This window comes from Grampus griseus (genome assembly GCF_964374135.1).
Source record: "Grampus griseus genome assembly, chromosome: 18".
Classification (NCBI taxonomy): domain Eukaryota; kingdom Metazoa; phylum Chordata; class Mammalia; order Artiodactyla; family Delphinidae; genus Grampus; species Grampus griseus.
The window spans coordinates 74,382,734-74,402,933 of record NC_139012.1 but is presented as its reverse complement, the minus strand read 5'-3'; the positions used below and the strand labels follow the sequence as shown (position 1 = coordinate 74,402,933).

The window sequence follows — 20,200 nt, the reverse complement described above, 5'->3', positions numbered from 1 at the left end:
TTGCCACAGTTTTTTTTAGTTCTGAACCCACACTTTGGGTGCCTCTGTTTTCCCTGCGAGGACCTCAAGGATTAAGATATTAGAAACAGACCCTTCAAATCCGTTCTCTGGGTTCTTCTGTATGACCCAGGAACGCTGGTGAACACTGTCGTCAGGTACTGTAAATTTGGAAGTTATTCATTCTCCTTCCTTCCTTCCCTTTCGCTAAGCGTTAGTGATTCACTACTGGAATGTGGTTTGAACCTCATGGAACAGAATGGATGGGATGATGTGTAATTCAGCCTAATTTCCAGCACCTGCCTTTAAAAAAGACCTATATATGGATTTTATTCTCGGATGTTTCTATTACAGTTTCCTTTGAAGTGTTTCAGGGAGAAATAAAAGCAGATATGTAAAGGTCAGGGAAGAATCTAAAATGATCCTGGGGTGGTGCATTTGAGCCAACTGATGGGAAGTAGAACGTGAGAAGGTAGACAAGGTCGGGGAGTGGGTGGGAGAGCGGAACCCAGGCTGTACTCCCGGGATGAGGCATTCATGCTTCGGTCATGGACGTGTCTTTTACGGCACACACATTTCTCAATGAAACCTCAAAACGATTTCAATGGAGACGTTGCTAAGATGTTACATTGTCATGATCCTCCAGCCTCACAGAATTAATGCTGTGAAACGCATTTCCCGTGTAATTTTTCCTAACACAGGGCTCCTTCTACTTCCTGCCCCAAGTCTACAAAGTCTGGCAAACCCACTGAAACCATACCAGAGCTCCATGTTTGCCGTTAGCAACTCCAATTGATGACTTCACTTCTCACAGATCTGGGCCAAAACCTGGCCATAAGGAGACTGAATTTTATTGTCTCGTGCACCCTTCCTTGGGTTAAACAAAACAAAACACAACAGGGGGGTGGGGCACGGGGGGAAGCAAGTCCCTGAAAGGCAGCAGGTGCTCGAGCAGGACCTCGCTCCACTGATGGCTGGAGCAGGGTCCCGGGCATGCCGACTATATGAGTGGGGAAAAGCATCTGTGTGCTCTAAGCTGGGACTTTCATTTGCTTTCTTTACTTGAACAGAAAAGAAAAGCAGTTTTAATTGTAAAGGAAATAACAATGCAAAGAATTCTGAGATAGCAAAACTTCCGTCTGTCATCTGAAAGACGTTTTTCACACACAAAGATATATTAATAGATGCTAAAAGCAAAATTAGTAAAGTCTTCTAAATTTAGGACATGAAATTAATAACTCAAAGTCTAATTTGTTACAGTCACTACTAGGATATGTGTGTGTGTGTGTGTGTGTATACACACACTTAGTATAGAAGGAGTATTAAAGGTTTTTCAACACAATTGTTTAATAACTAGTCTTTACTGCATATGTTCACAATCAATTTGGGGGATTGCATTAGGGAATATAAGACAATCATCTTGATAACAGGCAAACGAGACAGGTCATGTGTTAGGAGCTCCATTTTTTGGAGGAGAGAACTCAGGTTCAGAGAGGTGAACTGATTTGCACGTGGTTACACACAGTAGAAAGGGCAGACCTTAACCCATGCTCTGCAGGTTGGATGGCCAAAGGGCCAATTGTGTCTGGGGGGTCTCTGTTTAAAAACCTGGTGTAACTACAGAATTACAAGACAATAAATTTGTTTCAATCACACATGGAAAAAATCAGGGAAGATTCTTTATCTCACCCAGGTTTTGTCATGGAGGCAGGTAGCTACTTCATGGTTCAGGCTAATCAGAAACATAACCTAGCTTTTTCATTTTCTATTTTCTGTCGTATGTTTTTTTGTGGCTAGAATACCACAAACCGGACTAGAAGTTCTTTGGAATTAAGCTCATAAATTCGTGTTTTAATATCCAGCAGTTAACAGTACAAGCATCTGATAGGGTCAGGGAAAGGCAAAATGAATCGGCACGGTCAAGGGCATCTTGAAATTATCTAGTACTTTGTGACAACTAACTTGCTTTCTACTCTGAGGCAATTTGCTTTTTTTTCAAAAATGTAGTGTCACTCAAACTTTCGAGTTTACAGAGTGTCCTCTTTTCTAAGTATTTCATTAAACTGCTGTCTCATCAATAGCTACACATCTTGGAATGTTTTAAACTACAGTTTGTTTGCATTTGAGAAAAAGAACTGTAAGCCACCCACACCTTACTGCAGTGGTTAGAAAAACTTTTCCTGAATCCTTGACAAGTGATCGCTGATGTTATCGTGCAAGCCATCACCATCTTAACTAATTTCTGTATTGGCTTAGTTGGCAGAGCCCTGGGTTTTGGCAATGAAGACTTGGGTTTGAGCTTCTCACGTGCCACTTTTAAGTTGCGTGACTTGGAGTTAGTCATCTTATCACCTCAGTTTTTCTTATCTTTAAAATGGAGATAGCCACTCTGGCCCACCAAAGAATGATGTTGACATAAGCGTATGTCCAAAAGTTTTCCATCAGGAAGAATTCAGATGTTATTTGTTATTATGAAGTCCTATGCGGAGAATGATGCCATCTATTTTGTTGCTTTCAAATGCAAATATAGCTGAACAGATAAATAAGCATGACCACACTTAAGGAGATAACACTCATATTAACAGACTACTCCAAATCAAGATATGCATGTAGAAGTAGATATTCTAGCAAGGGGTGATTTGATATGGGTTTTTTCCCCCCCTTCTTAAAGCATCACTACCCCTGTGCCTGATAACAGCAGATTTTGGAGCTGCATTTTTCACTGATTCGACAGAGAAGAAAACCACCAGGTCTGAGATCTGCTCAGACACAGGTATCAGCTAGTGTTGAGGTTAAGGGAGTGGAGAAAATATGTCCAAGAGCAGAAAAGACGCTCCTAGACCCTGACTAGGTCAGGGAAACTTTTTTAAACTGAGCATAACTGACAACATTATATTAGCTTCAACATTTGTATGTATTGCAAAATGATCACTACACTATGTCTAGTTAACACCCATCACCACACGTAGTACAAAGGTTTTTCTTTCTTGTGATGGGAATTTTTAAGATCTAGTCTCTTAGCAACTTTTAAGTGTGCAATTCAGCAGTATTAACTATCGTCGCAGTGCTGTATATGGCGTCCCAATGGCTTATCTATATGTTATAGGAATTGGAAGTTTGTACCTCTTAACCCCCCTCATCCATCTTGCCTACCTCCTGCCTCTGGCAACCACCAATCTATGAGCTTGTTTTCTTGTTTATTTGTTTTCGTCCACATATATGTGAGATCACACAGTATCTGTCTTTCTCTGTCGGACTTATTTCATTTAGCATAATGCCCTTAAGGTCTGTCCATGTTGTCACAAATGGCAAGCTTTCCTTCTTTTTTATGGCTGAATAATATTCCACTGCGTATACAGACCACATTTTCTGCATCCATTCATCTGTCGATGGACACCTAGGTTGTTTCCATATCTTGGCTGTTGTGAATAATACTGCAGTGAACACGGGGGTACCTATATCTTTTGAGTTAGTGTTTTTGTCTTCTTCAGACAAATACCCAGAAGTGGAATTGCTGAATCATATGGTAGTTATATTTTTAATTTTTAAAGGAAGCCCCACACTGCTTTCCATAGTGGCTGCACCAATTATATCCCCACCAATAGCGCACAAGGGGGTCTGCACACCCTCACCAACATTTGTTATTTCTTGTCTTTCTCACAATAGCCATTCTGACAGGTGTGAGGTGATATCTCATGGTGGTTCTGATTTGCCTTTCTTCAGTCAGGGAATCCGATACGCTGTGTGTGTTTGTACACCCCAACTTAGGCTTCACCCGTGCAAAAACAGGGGAAAACAAGATATTTTGTGAAATGGAAACATTCCATTTTAGCCTAAAGTTTTGTGCTAGCTTTTGCTTACTGACCTCTCCCTTTATTTATGTCAGAGGTTCTCAGTTCTGGTTATGCTAGAATCTCCCAGGGAGCTTCTGTGAACCCTGGGCTCCACGCTAAGGATTCACATGTAATTATAATTGGTAAAGTAGACTACTGTGCAGCCAGAGTTGAGAACCACTGATGTGGACCAGTTTGATGCTCAAGAGGCATTTCTACCTCTTCCGTTAGGTCCAAGGACTCACTCCTTCGGGACTGGTGCTCGGTTGGGTGTATACAGCAGTTTGAATAGCCTCAGTGCATTGCTCCGTAAAGACATACTACTTATTTTCTTCTCTGAATTTTTGCTTGAGCACTTGAATTCCTTCTGGCTCTAATAAACCCAGAACTGGGAGCTGAGTGTGTACTTTTAGAATAAATATCCCCATGCTTATTTTGATGAACAGTACCTTATTCTTTCCTTCTAAGACTGCCGTGCGCTGAGTGATGCTCTCAATTCTGTTTCCTACGGTGCTGTCAGGATCCAGGATAAAGGACTCTTCATTATTGGAGCAAAAGTCATACCTATTTTTAAAAAAAGTAAGCCATCACTATGTTGCTTTGCAGCATGGTCTAGCCCATGGTGACCGGTGAAATGAAAACCATTAAGTCCTCAGATAACAAAGTCACAATTTTCTTCTTTTCCTTAGACGCTTCCCCCCCAATATCCATCCTCAAAACTTAAAAACAGCAGACAGATTTTGCCTGATCAACAAAACAAAACAAAACAAAAAAACCCACACCAGTGTATCTCCAGATATCCTTCCTGTTCTATGTTAAATATTAAATAAAAATGCATAAATTAAAAAATCTAGTATCTAGATTTTAATTAGTTCCTAGTGGAAGAAACATGCAAACACGGAAAAAACGGAAGTTATGTTAATGAATGTAAACCTCAAGGATAACAGCATTTCACAGCTATAAAAGGCTGGCATTTAATATGAGAATATTCCATTATACAGCTAATTTTTTCCAGGGCTGATTAAGTGTATATGGAAACACACATCATGGAGCAGCTATTAAATTCAGTCTCTTTCTTTTCAAGTTTTGGAGTATCACGGCAAGCTCTTTAACATCTCAGGCCTCAAGTGTTTAATTATAGAATATGTGTGTTGAAGTTGTTTAAGATCTTTTTTGCTTCTAAAAGTCCATGAAATCTCCCTCTCTTACTGTTTAAACTAGCTGGAGCAGTACCATTTTAAAGAGAGATTCCAACCTATATCCGAAAGCATGTTCTTTCAAACACCTGATTATCAGTAGGTGCCTGTCACTTTACTACCTAAATCACTGGTGTAAATATCTATTGATCATTTATTATGTTTCTTCATCTCTGTTTCATTTACTTCTGCTGTGATCTCTATGATTTCTTTCCTTCTACTAACTTTGGGTTTTGTTTGTTCCTCTTTCTCTAGTTGCTTTAGGTGTCAGGTTAGGTTGCTTATTTGAGATTTTTCTTGTTTCCTGAGGTAAGACTGTAATTGCAATAAACTTCCCTCTTAGGACTGCTTTTGCCGCATCCCATAGGTTTTGGACCGTCATGTTTTTGTTGTCATTTGGATCATTTATTATGTTTCATGTATCCTGGGTTCTACACGAATAAAAAATCCAAACAACAGAAGGGACACTTACATCCACTCTGACCCGGGCAGTGCAGTAGTATTTCAACATGCCTTTTCCCAAGCCAACACCCACAAAGCTGCCGCCAGCCCAACCCCCTGAGCATTCGGGGTTCTAGTGGAATCCTCTTTGCTCCAAAAACTTCAACAACTGGACTGAAGAAAGCCCAGGCTTCCGTGACTGAGTCAAGGCTATCCAAAGTCCATTCCCTACCTGCCTTTTCAACCTTACCGCTACAGACACGTTTCCTCACAGGCAAACCACAGTTTGGTTCAGCTACTTCAAAGAAGACTTGAGTCCTAGAACTGCCCTGACTTCTAGCTGTATGACAGTTTTCTCCTCTGAAACACACCAATAAAATTATACCTGCCCTGTTAATCTCATGGGATTATACATGTGTTAAATGACCTAATTTAATTGCAGAGGTTTTGTAAATTAAAGACACCCTAGAAAAGCGAGGAACTATTCTTCCTGTGGCTCAGGGTGTGCACACACCTGATTCCTTCACCTTCACTCACCAGTGACCGCTGCCTCGAAGCCCCTCACCCCCGGCCTGATCTCCTCCAAGCAGCTTATCCTGATCACTGTGAACCCTTACGGTGCACAGGATCAGAACCACTTGATGAGCCTGTAGCTAGACCACCTTAACTTGCGCTGTGATTTCTATTTGCGTGAACCGCCCAGAGCCTAGCTCTGTACCATCACGTATGACAAACGCAGGTGCTCAGTAAGTGGACACTGCAGGTGCCTTGCTTTCTACCACTCATGACAAAATGAACACTGATTTCTTTCTTTTTTTTAATTAGTTATTTATTTGGCTGTGCCAGGTCTTAGTTGTGGCAGGCGGGATCTTTAGTTGTGGCATGTGGGATCTAGTTCCCTGCCCAGGGATGGAACCCAGGCGCCCTGCGTTGGGAGTGCGGAGTCTTAACCACTGGACCTCCAGGGAAGTCCCCAACGCTGATTCTTTTAAAGCAGCCTTTTGAGATTTAAATATGGATTTCTGGGGGGGACACGATGCAAATATACAAAGAGCTATTTTATGTGCCTCAAAAAAAAAAATCTGTGAGTGCCCAAGGTGTTTCCCTGCCAGACTGGGTAGCTTAAGAGACAAGTGCGCGTAGGAACTGGGCTGAGTGCCTGCAGGCAGCTCACGGCCTTTGCCGTTTTCCGACCGCCTTATGGATTGATGCTGTTCATTTCTGTATCTCTCTCCTGGATGCAGTCTTTCCTCCTACCTCCCAGCCTAAAGAGTGAGGACCCTGTAAGGCAGGGAAGTGGTCATTTGTATGATTACTTGCACTGTGAACTTTTCATGGCGTCACTTCATATTCCTTCCTTCTGGCTGAGAATTTGCGGTGAGCGCACAGCTGGCTGGGCTCTAATCTGTACACGTCTTGGGCAGATTCTGCAGATTTTCAAGCCAGAAAGAACGCGTGGTTGCTCTTAAGTCATTGTCGCCCTTGGCTACTTATGTGAGAAGAAAGTGAGAGGATGAAATAAGTGAGAGAAAAGGTAAGAGAGGAGGAATTGTGATGATCAGAAAAAAAAAAAGTTCTGCAATTATTCCTGTCTGGTCCTCAAGCTGAGAAAGGACTCCAGCATGTGAAACTAGGGAGTCTTCTGAGGTGGTCTCCCCTCCTGGGGGGCACACTGCCATATAACGTCCTCTCCCCCAGCGCATTCACCAGTTTCTAAGTTTGCATTCAGTGCTTCTGAGGCCCCACTGGGCCAGCAGCTACAAGGACCATGGGCCACCTCTACGGGATCACTCTGTCTTCATAGTTATGCCAGGGCCAAGCATGTAACTGGCACCCCACAAACATTTGGAAACATACAGGTGTGAGGTACTGATGTGTGGTTTCTAGTAAGAGTTTTCATTGGTTTTAACTGTTTATTATTTTCAAACATATTGATGAGTAGAGTCATAGTATAGTAACCCCCCATATACCCATCACCCAGACTTACTAATTACCAAGAGTTTGCCACATTTGTTTCATCTATCCCTTATTTCTTTTTACTTTTTCTTTTGAGAAATATTGTAAAGCAAATCGCAGACAGCATGTCATTTTAGCCTCACGTATTTAGTGCATGTCTAAAAATTATGCACGTTTTCTAGTAACGACAACGCCATGATCACACCTAACAGAATTAGCAATAATTCCACGGTGTTGTTTGTATCTGGCCCATATATCAGATTCCTCCAACTGTTTTTAAGATGTCTGTTTTTACAGTGAGATTATAAGATTTAAAATAAAAAAGAGGGCTTCCCTGGTGGCACAGTGGTTGAGAGTCCGCCTGCCGATGCAGGGGACACGGGTTCGTGCCCCGGTCCGGGAAGATGCCACATGCCGCGGAGCGGCTGGGCCCGTGAGCCATGGCCGCTGAGCCTGCGCGTCCGGAGCCTGTGCTCCGCAACAGGAGAGGCCACAACAGTGAGAGGCCCGCGTACCGCAAAAAAAATTAATAATAATAAATAAATAAAATAAACAAGAATTCATAAGGACAAACCATTCCTTAAGGAATTTCTGAGATTTTTTGACTAGCTATTCCTATAATCATCAGGTAAAAAAAGTGAACATTTTAACTTATTGATTAGTAGAAGGAACGGAACCAAAGAGAAATTATACACTTTCTCCTTGACTTGAAATATATCATGGCCTTAAAACTTTATCATTAAAATAAGTTATTTTGTCCTACTTTTCATAGCATCTATACCTTGAACTACTGTCTAATCTCAGATCTTTCACACACATGGGGTACATATATAGGTTTATATAACGTGTGTGTCTGTGGAGATATATATAACATGTATATGGGGGGTTGTTACATATGTGTACACCTGTGACATGTACACACGTTACACAGGTACTTGGTGTTGTGATATCCAAGAGCTGACGTTCTCTTGTATCTGAAAGAGAAGCCTGTAATTTCATTCCTTTTTCCCCAAAGAAGTGAAAAAGATAAGGGAGGCCTTAGAGAAAGGTCTTAATTTCAACTCTTGGTTGTCAGGAAATGCAAAGATATATGTTAGAGTGAAGCAAGTCGAGGCATTTCCCGAGGGAAACGCAGTCGGCTGCCTGAGTTCACTCGGGCTGCCAACATACACCCCCGACCCCCCGCCCGTCCCTGTAAGGGCAGCTACTGTCGGCACAAGCCCCGGCCTGGAAACTAGAGTTGCTGCAAGGTCCTCCAAATGGAAAAGGACAGGTTCTGTGGCTATTTTCCATACTGGGGACTGTGATTTTTCCCTCTTTGTCATTGGAACCTTAAAAATAGCATGTCATTTAGGGGGCTGACTCTATAACAGCACTTGAAACGAGAGGTAGGGGGAGGGGAATTTGCCTGAGCTCTTAAGAATACATCAAGCTCTTCAGGAAGTAGATTGTGCCATGTTTGAAGATGCAAAGATAATCGCTGTGCTGGGAACCGTCTTGAGGGGGGAGGAAGCCGAACAACAAGAGGAAGGCAGCGCTCGCTCCTGATTTCGCACAGGAAGTCCTCAGCACCTCCTGCCAAAGGGAGATAAGAAAGCTCCCAGGCACTGTTCTGGACAAGGCCGCTGTTATCAGCTTCAGCTCCACGCTGTCCTCTCCGCGCTCCAAGCCCCCCATCCCTTTCCTAATGAGCTTTAGGACTCTGACCTCTATTTGCATACAGCATGCCAAGTACAATAGCGTGGAGGTATTTATAACCATCGAGAGGAAAAAAAAAATTTCCGGGGTAAGAGTGTACTCCATTGTCGATTGCCCTGGAGCTGAAACAAATTAGTTTTGGACTAGAGATTGATATAAATAAATTAAAAGAAAGCAGGCAATTATGGATCCAACACACGGAGCCGGGACCCTCCAGGTGACATGTCTGTCTGTCTGACTCCCAAGTAGGAGACATCTGTGGGGCTCTCCCATCTGGTCCGAGTTACCAGGCTGCTCTGCTCGACACATAGTGCTCGACACACACCCTCCATAGATGCAGATGACGTTACTGACCTACATGCTCTGGGTTTTTCCCTGTAGTGCTGATGGGTTTGCCCTGTTCCCTGCACACTCGTAAGTATTTGGCTCCTTTGTGACCAAACACAGTTTGGAGCCACAGAGAAAGGCAAAGCCAACGCTGGGATCCAACCTACGGTCTTGGCAATTCTGACTGTCGGTCCCAACAGGCAAGCCAGAGGCTGTAATGATTACGGTAGACACTAGGCGATATTACATTCTACTATGATAAGGATTATACTTTCTATGCGCTAGGTACTGTGTGAGGCGATTCATGTACACTATCACATTGATCTCTACAACATCCTAAAAAGTAGGTACTATCATCCCCCATCTAATGGACAAGGAAATTGAGGATGAAGGAGGTTAAGTCAATTACCCAAGGCTAAAGGGCTAGGAGGTGGCAGAGGCGGAATTTGTAATCAGTTCTGGCTCGTTCCAGAGCCTGTGCACTTAACCTGTACGCTGTATATAACATAATCTCCACGTTCTATCATCATCGTATAGAAAGAAATTATCATACTTCAGTGCTTCTTTGTATATAGGGAGAAAAGGCTTCTCAAATATTCACTACACAGATACCATTACTGCAAGGGGGATTGAATGTCTTTTTTTAGCCCTTTTTGCATAACCTGGTCAACTTCCTCCCAAGATTTGGCAATCAGCTCTCATGATACCTAGCCCAAGTGTACTGAGTGCCCACTGTGTGCACGGTCTGCAACGACCATTTACATTACATTTGTCATCCCATGATTTCTGACCTCAGGTCCCATTCACCTTTACAAACCCATCCCAGGGAAAAACAACGCAGAGCGTGCACCCTTAGGTACCCTCTTGTGTTCCCCTGTGCTTTTCCTTAGGTGCTGGCTTTGAACAGTTCCGATCTGCACACTTTCTGCAGTCCTCCCGCCTTTCCTTCCCCTGCCCCAACCCAAAAAGCAGAGTTGGCACTTCTTTAAAGGATGGATTGTTGCATCTGGTGGAATCAGAGGGGAGAGGTGACCTTTAGCCACGGATGGCTAGTGTCTGTGTTTTCTCCGGAGTGGCCCCCGTGAGAGAAAAACAACAGACTCTCTGAAGTACCAGGTTGAGAGGGTTCAACCCTTCACTCGGCCTTTCTAGAAACTGCCCATTTAGTGCTATGATGTACCTGTGTTATGGTACCTAAGACTCCTGTAGTTATCCAGTGTAAGATTCTCATTTCATAAATGATTTCTAGCAAGTTTAATAGCCACCCCAATCCCAGAAGGTCTACTCTACCACCTGAATCTTAAGATAAAGAGGTGAAGGATCCCCTTTCACCCTATGATAAATGACGTCAGGCTGACCTTTCTTTCAAGATCTCTGTTCTGCTAAATTGGGCTCTTGGTTGGCTGAAGGGAAACCAGTTGTTACTGGGCTGCTTTTAATGTACCAGACTTGGGGTAGCAGCTACACACATGTAAGCTCAACTAATTCTCACGGTCACCCAGTGAAGCAGGTATTATGATCCCCATTTCACAAATCCCTTTACCAAGAAGGAAAGTGAGACTCACGAAAATCAAATGTCTTACTCATATTCATATAGAAAGTAGCAGACAGATCTGAGATTAGAACCCAGATATTCCTAACTCTTCCTGCCACACCAGAACTCGTCCATCACACGGCATGAATTCTGCTCCCACAGACCACCACCCCGCCCAAACCTTGACCACCATGCTTCAGAGTCATGTGTTAGGAAACTCTGGGGTTCCTCTGAAGCCAACCGGTACAGACACCCAGAGAAGCAAAATATTGGCTTTCAGGAAGCAGAAGTAGCCCCTGGTCCTTTGGGGGAGGGGGGAGGGGGCAGAGGACTATTTTATAATTAACGTTTTTTACATAAATTCTGTTTAGTTCTCGTCATTACAGAGTTTTAATGCTAAAATTATATGAAACCTTGGCCTTCTGTGGGCTGATGAATTTCAGCATTAGACAACATCTCGCAAGAAAATAAAAAGATCCAGCTTTTATTACAATCTTTTTTCCCCTGGTGACTTAAAACTGCTGTCTGCATGATTCCTAAACACGTTCTGGGATGAACGAGGCCTGCATTGTTAGGAACGCCGATACATTTATAGCAGCAGCTGGTTTTGAGGGGCCTCTGCGGGGGGCGCACGGTAGTGAGCCGGGCCCTACACCCAACGGTTGCCTACCTGAGCCCGCGCCATCGCCTGGGAAGGAAGGTGTACATACATTAAAGTATAGTTAAAGCACATTTAGTTTGGAGGAGAAAAGGAGGCTCCAGAAAGTTCTACAAAGTCCCAACACACACAGAATAATCTCCCTCTCTCTCTCTTCTTTCTTGGACGATGAACGCTGAGGACCTGAGTGGACCCTGCTTCTCCACGTGATGGGGTTTGATGGCACGAGCTTACTGTGACTAGAATCTGTAAAGAATCCTGAATCATTTCAAGGGAGGAAACAAAGGGGGAGAGCAGTAATAGAGAGCAAATCGAGGCTGTAAAACGTCTTTTAAAAAAAGTGGAGAGGGAAAAAGAAAAAAAAAGACCACCTGGAACCGTGCCCGAGGGCACGACCGGGCGGCTCCCCAACCGCGCGCCATCCTGCAGAAGGGCCTCGTGTAAACTTTCCTGCGCTCCTGCGTGTGTCGTGTCAAAACAGTAGCGATCGTGTGTCTGAGCCATCAGATTAATAGAATCTGCAACACTATCTTTTCCCCTTCTCTCACATTCTCTTAAAACAAATAGAACAATATAGAGGAGAGGATGCTGGCAGAAAAAGGCGTGTTTAGACAGAATGGTTCCTGCCCCTTTTGCCCCAGGAAAAGGGCCTGGGCCTCCAGGCTGGTCACAGGGTCAGGCTGGGGGGATTTTGTTGGTAGGGGCGGCGACTTCTTGCCCAGGGAGAGACCTCGTGACGCCTTGGAGCCCATACTGAAAACTACTTCTTGTCTGAATGGCGATGGGGGAGTGGAGAAGGCTTTTCGGGGACTGAAGGCTGGGGTCAGCTCCCGGGACAATGGTGGAGGTGATCCAGCGTCCTGGCCACCTCTGTTTAGATAAGAGCTTTTCCGTGAGCGTCTTGGCCTGCGCCGCTTCCTGCTCTCGAGGGCCCCGCGGTCCATTCACACTCAGAACAAGGCCTGTCTTCCCAGCCTCTGCTTTCCTTCCTCCTCTCTCTCCCGCTCGCCTCCCCCAAGAGCCCCAGAGACTCCCCCGCCCCTGACTCGCTCTCTTTTAGGGAATCTGGGCCAAGGCATCCCGACAGTCCCACACCGGGTGACCAGGAGGCCAAAGGGTGGGTACCTACTCGGTTACACCCAGATAGGAGCCTCGCAGAGGCCATCCATTTTCTTCATTCATTTTTCTGCCCTAGTGAAAGGCTGGTCAGCAGAGGAAGGGTGATTCGATAAATAAAAAAACCTTCAGGGAAATGTTAGGAGTGGCTACAAATAACATCCTTTAACACACGCAAGGAGCCTTAAGGTATTAACTCCAGTCGCTCAGTGAAGCATATTTCAAGCTATGGTTACGTTTTGTTCGCCTATTACTTATTACACGGTGGTCAGTACGGAAACGTCCAGGAGGCCTTCGGGGTGGGGGTAGGGAATCACATTTAGCAGAAATTCTAGAGCTAGTCAGACCTGAGCTCAGATCATGGTTTTGCAACCGTCTGGTTATGGAACGCTGGATGGCAAGGCTGGGAGAATCATCGTCACAGGGAATTGATCAGAGGACTTAGTCTTTTTAGTCCCTTGAATAGTTCTGAAATCACTGGGTCATGTCAGCCCACAGAACCACTTTTAATAAATTCTACATTGGTGTCATGCCACCAGTCACCAGGGAGGGAGGTGGTGATTACCAGTCCTGTGACACTCTCTGTACTAGAAATGTGGTTGAAGGGTTCGTCTGCTAAGACTACAGCACACAGAGGGTGAGAGGAGAAATCATTCTTCTTGGATTTTAGTTCCCTGAAAAGTTGTACTTCTGCTACGCTTTTATCTTATGGGCCCCTTCTTCTCGCAAATGTCTATTACACGTCTCTTTCTCTCTTGACAACTAACGTGTAAAGCATGTGGGCCCTATCTCTGTCTTACCCCATTTTCATCCAGATTTGTTAAATTATTAATTGTACTTTTCTATGAACCGCCTCGAATTCTTTGGGCACGGATGTGTTTTTAACATTGCCAACTCAAAGGAAGCAAAGCCACGTTACCACGTCTTACCAGTTTTCTTATAGGGATTAAAAAAATAGAAGGGAAACAATTCAGAGAAGATCGTTTTGCATCGTCAAACACGCGGGTGGATGCTAAGTGAGTTAATTGGTGTAACATGCTCTGCACAGTGCCTGGTCCACGGCAGACAGGTCACTCATGTTAGCCGTGATTATCGGACCAGACTGAGAGCTACTTAAGAGTGGGGACTAGGTCTTATTCATCATCCTAACCTCAGGGCTTAGTCTAACTACCCGGGGAAGCAGAAGAGCACACGTGTCCTCGCTCAGCTATGGCCTGACGAGAAGAGCGAATCCCGATAACGCATTAGATGTGGACTCAACCTCACGTGGGTGTCAACCCTGCCATCCATCACTCACCTCAAACGTGCTGAAAAAGGGACACTGCTGACCCTCCAGTGACCTCACACATCCCGCCTCAACCAAGCGCTGTGTCACCGTCATCAGGGCTGTCCGTTCCCAAGGAGGAGTACTAATGACCTGGGATGAACCCATCACAGCGTCTGACGGGTTGATAGTGGTGGACAGTTTCATCTCAAGCAATGATGCTGAAATGTGGATAAGCAACTTCTGGGCTAATAGAAAGTAACTAACCAGCAGTGGACTTCTCCTGTCTTCCATTACTAGCACCATTTGCTAGGCAATTACTAGCACTGATTCAAATAAAAATTAATCTGTTCACACACATTCAAGAAGTAGAATCATGTCCTCTGAAAGAAGTACAGGATTTATCTCCTTCCATCATTAAGGATATGGTTATTGAAGAGATAAGTCAAGTGCATGGAAATATATCCGTAGACAATTGAGCACAAGCAAGTAGAATGTCCAGAGCCCATGCGCTACTGCAGGCTGGACAGTACGTGGGTCAATGAGGGTCTGAATAGCTGAGGCAGAATTCAAACGCAAGTAGGTCCAGGATATTACAGCTCCTCTAACTTCCTGCATAATCTGAAGATTCTGTCATTTCTGGTCCCATCTTAATTTCTTTGCAGTAAATCACCATAGTCAGAAGACCTGTCCAAAGACGCAAGCATGCTTCCTGGGAGAACGTGAACCCGACAGCATGGATCGTTTTGTCAGATTGTCAGTGTTCACAGGATACTTGTGTGTATCTGATGCTACTTCAGAGGGAAGGAGCTTTGCAGTGGGCGGCCCCAGAGCAACCAAAACTACTGGAAAACTTTAAGCAAAACAGACTTGGGCTAAGTACCACTGGGCTAAGTACTTCAATATATATCATCTCATTTAATTCCCCTAAACAACCTTAGGATGTCAGTGCTGTTACCTCGATTGTACCGATCAGGAAACTCGGACCCAGAGAGGTGGTTTACTTTGCCCAGAATCACCCAGCTGGTAGGTGGCAGTAGGTGGCAGAGCCGGGATTCAGGCTCCAGAGCCCATGTCCTTAAACTCTAGACTATACGGCCTTTCTGCATCCTCATGCCTTTGAAAAGTAGCTCTTGATGTCATCACACAGGCTTCTCAAAGCATCTTTGCTTTCTGGATCATGAGCTTTTGACCAAAAATTATTCAACTTAATGTCTACAGAGTTGTAACACCACCAAGCCTCATAGTGACAGATGAAGTGCTGGGTGGTGACATGCTTGGAGAGTCACCGGCTGGCTCACTGGGACGAGGGAGAATCAAAACCAAATCAGGAAAGGGCGCTTCGGACCTGACGTGGAATTTCTTGAATGGGGGCTAAATAATTTGCCAGCCAGTCCTTCTGCTTGAGCTCGCCTTCCCTGGCCAGTGCCCCGGTACCCTGCTCTCTGGTTACCAGGGTCCCATCCCCCACCACCCACTGCGCTGTCAGCGTGACGGACTTGTTCCTAACAAGGTCTCTGGAACTCTCTGTGCCTCATCTAGGAAACGGTAGTACCATAGTCCCCTGCGTCGTAGAAGTTCTGTTAGAATTAAATGAGGTGATACGTCTAAAGCCCAGATTAAGCACTTATCCTATAGACAGGTGCTTAATAAGTTTCAGCTCTAAGGAAAATAAAAATAGAAACCCTAGGCCCTGCAGTCTTCTAAATTGGCCATAACCTTCTGTTTGGTGCTAAGTAGCTTCTAAACACCCATTTTCGTTTTCCTCACCTTACTTATCCAAAGACTTTTTCACACTCACAAAAGAGGATTTCTCAATAAGGTAGCAATCCGTGATCATCTCACGTGGTTTTCAGTGTTGAGGACAAGGGGTATGGAACATGAAAGGCCTAAGAAAAATGGGATAAGAAGCAGCTGTACAACTTTTTAAAAGGCCTGAGTGAAAACCTGAGCCTTTGACCTTCTGACCTGGAAGGCGAGCTTCAGAGCTGCAGCGCACCTAACACGGGCCGAGGGCGGGAGAAAGAGCCCCACCCCCGAGTCTGCACAAGTCCGTCTCGCTGTCAGCGCAATGGGGTGGGCGGCGGGGGGAACCCTGGTAACCAGAGAGCAGGGTACCGGGGCACTGGCCAGGGAAGGCGAGCTCAAGCAGAAGGACTGGCTGGCAAATTATTTAGCCCCCATTCAAGAAAGTCCACATCAGGTCCGAAGCACCCTTTCCAGATTTGGTTTTGATTCTCCCTCATCCCAGTAGCCAGCCGGTGACTCTCCAAGCAACTCCTCAACCATCCTATCCCCGTGCCCCTCTCTCACATCTGTCCCTCCCCCTTTCCATCTGACCTCCCAGTACCTTCCCATCACCTTTAGGACCCAGATCTTCCCTCTCCACACTGCTCCCCCTTAACTGCAGGGCTCACCATCTGCCCCCCACAGAAGCCATGTTGGTTCGCTTATTCAACCAGATTATAAGCACTTCCCATGGGGACTCTATACAGTGTCGTGGTGGAAATAAGAATACACAGGAATAATAAACAGAACTCCAAGACTTGGGTCCCGTCCTGGGCTTGCCATTATCTAGCTGTGAGGTGAGGGGTAATTATCTTTGAGTCTCAGTTTCTCATCTCTAAAATAAGCTTTTTTTTAATCTCTAAAATGTCTTAAACTCTTTTTTCTTAATTTTTAAACATTTTTATTGGAGTAGAGTTGATTTACAGTGTTGTGTTCGTTTCTGCTGTACAGCAAAGTGAATCGGTTATACATATACATACGTTCACTCTTTTATAGGTTCTTTTCCCATACAGGTCATTACAGAGTATTGAGTAGAGTTCCCTGTGCTATACAGTAGGTCCTTATTAGTTATCTATTTTATATATAATAGTGTATATATGTCAATCCTAATCTCCCAATTTATCCTTCCTCCCCCTTTCCCCCCTGGTAGCCATAAGATTGGTTTCTACATCTGTGACTCTATTTCTGTTTTGTAAACAAGTTCATTTGTATGATTTTTTTAGATTCCGCGATATCATACGATATTTAAAATGTCTTAAATTCTAAGCGAATGAATCGTTCAGAGTGACTAGATCCAGCCACGCTGAGGCTGAGGTTTGCAGCCTCCGTGTGCCCGTTTCACATACTCATCGGCTGTAAGCTCTCCCTCTTTCTCCTTCATCTCCTTTCATCAGTCTTCCGTGAGCTCTGTGAGGCCCCCGGAGGGCTGAGTGCTTGCTGAATCCTGACCTAGAAAATTAATCCTGAACAATGAGCGAGAGGGAATGGGACTTCCCTGCAAGAGATCAAACATGCCTGCGTGGTGTGCAAGTCACAGGGAGGAAAGTGGCCACAGGAAAAGCGCCCAATTAACTGTTTGACTTGCTGTCCTCCTGAGGTTGGTCCTATTCAGGCTCGCTCATCCCCTTGGGCTTTCTAGCCCCTCAGAGGGCCTCCCTCCCACCTGCAGATGTGGGGCCTGAACCAGCACCTCATCATCCCTGGTTCCCGAAGAGACGGTACTAGGGGAGTCAAATTCCCCCAACGGCCGCTAACCTCCCTCTCCAGCCCCCGTTCAACTCTAACCCAACCGGTGGACTCTGTGATCAGTGGGGACAAGAGTAAACCCAAGAAGTGAGGTCAGTGCTCTCCTACCCCTGTCCCCTCGGGGATTTCGGTTCCTTTCTCTGGGAGCCGACGGCGACCCACCTGAGGAGTCCCATGGGTCACCCATGAATAGTAACCTTCTGAAATGCCAACGTACTTAGCCTCTTTTACTCCACGATCTGAAAACACCTGAGAAATAACTTTCTGAGCTTCAGTTTCCTTATGGGGAAATTACGGCCATGAGGTAGGATTGCTGCCCAGATTACGCGTAACGTGGAATGATGGGCGCAACTTTGGCACTAGAAAGGGCTGGTTGATGGAGTCTCTCCTACAGCCATTATGAAGTAGTCACCTGCACTCACGGGGACCAAACATCCCATGAGGCTTCTAGAGAAGGTATGAAGAAGCAAGTATTGGAGCTCATTACGAAGCACTACCTGGACCAGAGTCTAAATCCATCACACCCTTCCTTCTACTCCAATCCACCAGGTTCTGCTTTTTCACCTACAAGGGCAGTGAAGTTACATGATAAACCACAGACGAAGGTCCATATTTCAAGAAACAGTCTCCCAAGCCAATAGAGAACTAAAATGCCGCTTTCCAAGGACAGGTGCATGTTGTACAAGTGATTTCTCCTATTTATGTATGACTAAGGACCTTGTGTCAGGACAGGAGTTTCTAGATTCAGTCATGAAAATGCCCCCTTCAATTTTTAAAATCTGTGACTATGGGCCAAAGACAGTAGGAGAGGTTCTGCCAATCTTCCCAAATTATGTGTCACTACCTTCTGGTCCTCCTAATCCTGGGAAACTACACTGAACTTTGCTCAAAAGTTCCCTCTAAAAACCATGCAGCATGGACTTCCTATGATTCAGCCTTTTGGCTTAATTTAAGCACATAATGAAACGTTTGATAGGAATTACAGGAGACAGTTAATTAGGAACAATTATTCATCGGACTCCCTGAATTCCTACGAAGAGTGGGAAAAGAGGAAAAAATCTCGCAAAGTGTAGAGAAGTGGCAAAGAGGCATCTGGCAAACGAGCTCGCGCTCTGTTCTCAGGTCTTTGCATGAACTCTTAATAAGGGCTGTTGTCAGAGCACTCACATGGGGTGGCAAGCACTTCCTCATCCCGTAATTATATAACAGAACGCAAGACGCTGCCCATTAGCAAGTGAGCAGTCACTTGGCGTGTGATGAAAGCTTCCCGGAGATGGCCAGATTTACTCCGTTGTTTGTTTAAGCTCAAAGTCCTGCTCAAGTGGGCTTGGGGGGAAGTGGTTGCCTTCCAAGTCCCCGTTTTGATTCAGGGTTTTGCGTGTGGCAAGTTAAAATTCTCTGGAGCCTGCCTGGTTTGAGTCTGCATACACACACGAGACGTGGATACAAATTGTATGTGTACTTAAAAGGAGCGTGCTAAATATTAAAACGTGTAGACTGCGGTCATATTTCCAGAAGAAGAGGTCTGCTTAAATGACAGCTTCCCTCAGACACTGACCTACATCTAGCCCCCAGGAGATGTTGACTTTTTCAATGCTTAAATTGGTAAGACTTTCATTCTGTAGACAGAAAATCCAATACAAAACTGTTTCAGCATAGAAAGAATAGACATTCACGCTGGCAGTCAATTAAATTTGGGTCCCTGACTACATTTCTCATTAACTACCATTAGCGACTGTTTTGTCTTTGCCCTGTTAATTTTACGTACCCCTCTGATGCACAAAACCGTTCCCCCCAAATGATGTAGACCTAACACATCCCTAATGATTCAGGCCTTCCTTTCTTTGCCAATTTGGTGACGTAAACAATAGAGAAATGCAATTAGGCAACTTCTGAGAGTTCCTAGACGCTCTGTCCTCCCTTATTTTGTAGGCCACCCCCTGCCACCCCTCCCCCACTAAAACCCCTAGCACACTTAGTCCTGGAGTGGTCTCCTCATGGAACACTCACGCTGAGCCAACGAAGAGTGTTCCAGAAATGGGGAATCAAATTGTGAGGCAGGGAATGTTATTTTCTCTCTCGTTCCTTTCTTTTTCTTTTTTGATTGAAGTATAGTTGATTTACAGTGCTGTGACAGGGAATATTATTTTCTATCAAACGTCTAAACACATAATTATTTGAGACTCAAAATCTGATTTACTTTCTAGAGTTTTGGAAGCAGGTCCTTGAGATTCCATGGATGTCTATTAGGCTTTTCTTAGCAAACCCACAATTTTAGCTAAGAAAGTAATAAAGAATACCCTAGCCCCTCCACCTTCCATGAGTTGAGAATCCAACTACAGTTTTTTGCATTCTGAAGGGGTTCACTGGCAAAACACCAAGTGAATCAAGCAAAGTTTTAGGGCTAACTGGGCAAAGAATGATAATGCCTTGGTCTGTATGGGCTGGACCAAAACTGACAGAGGTCGTCCAGGTTGACACCGAGGAAAATAGGGGTTGACACCGGTGGTGGAGGAGCTGCTGCATTTTTTTTCTTAATGGGTGATTACTGACATTACTGAGTCAATTCTGTACCACGGAATACATCATCACAAGTAAGACTTTTCTTATGACCATGCTATTTTCATAAGTTGTTTTTTGTTTTCT

At 44.7% G+C, this 20,200-nt stretch overlaps 1 protein-coding gene across 2 annotated transcripts in view; it reads right to left on the bottom strand.

Moving 5' to 3' along the window:
• The window catches only part of FLT1 (fms related receptor tyrosine kinase 1), a 170,888-nt gene that overhangs the window by 83,745 nt on the left and 66,943 nt on the right, over positions 1-20,200 (bottom strand). For both annotated transcript variants that reach the window (XM_082675546.1, XM_082675545.1), the window contains exon 11: positions 4,280-4,394. In XM_082675546.1, coding sequence (XP_082531672.1) covers positions 4,280-4,394 — 115 coding nt within the window. The remainder of the gene's footprint in view (positions 1-4,279; positions 4,395-20,200) is intronic.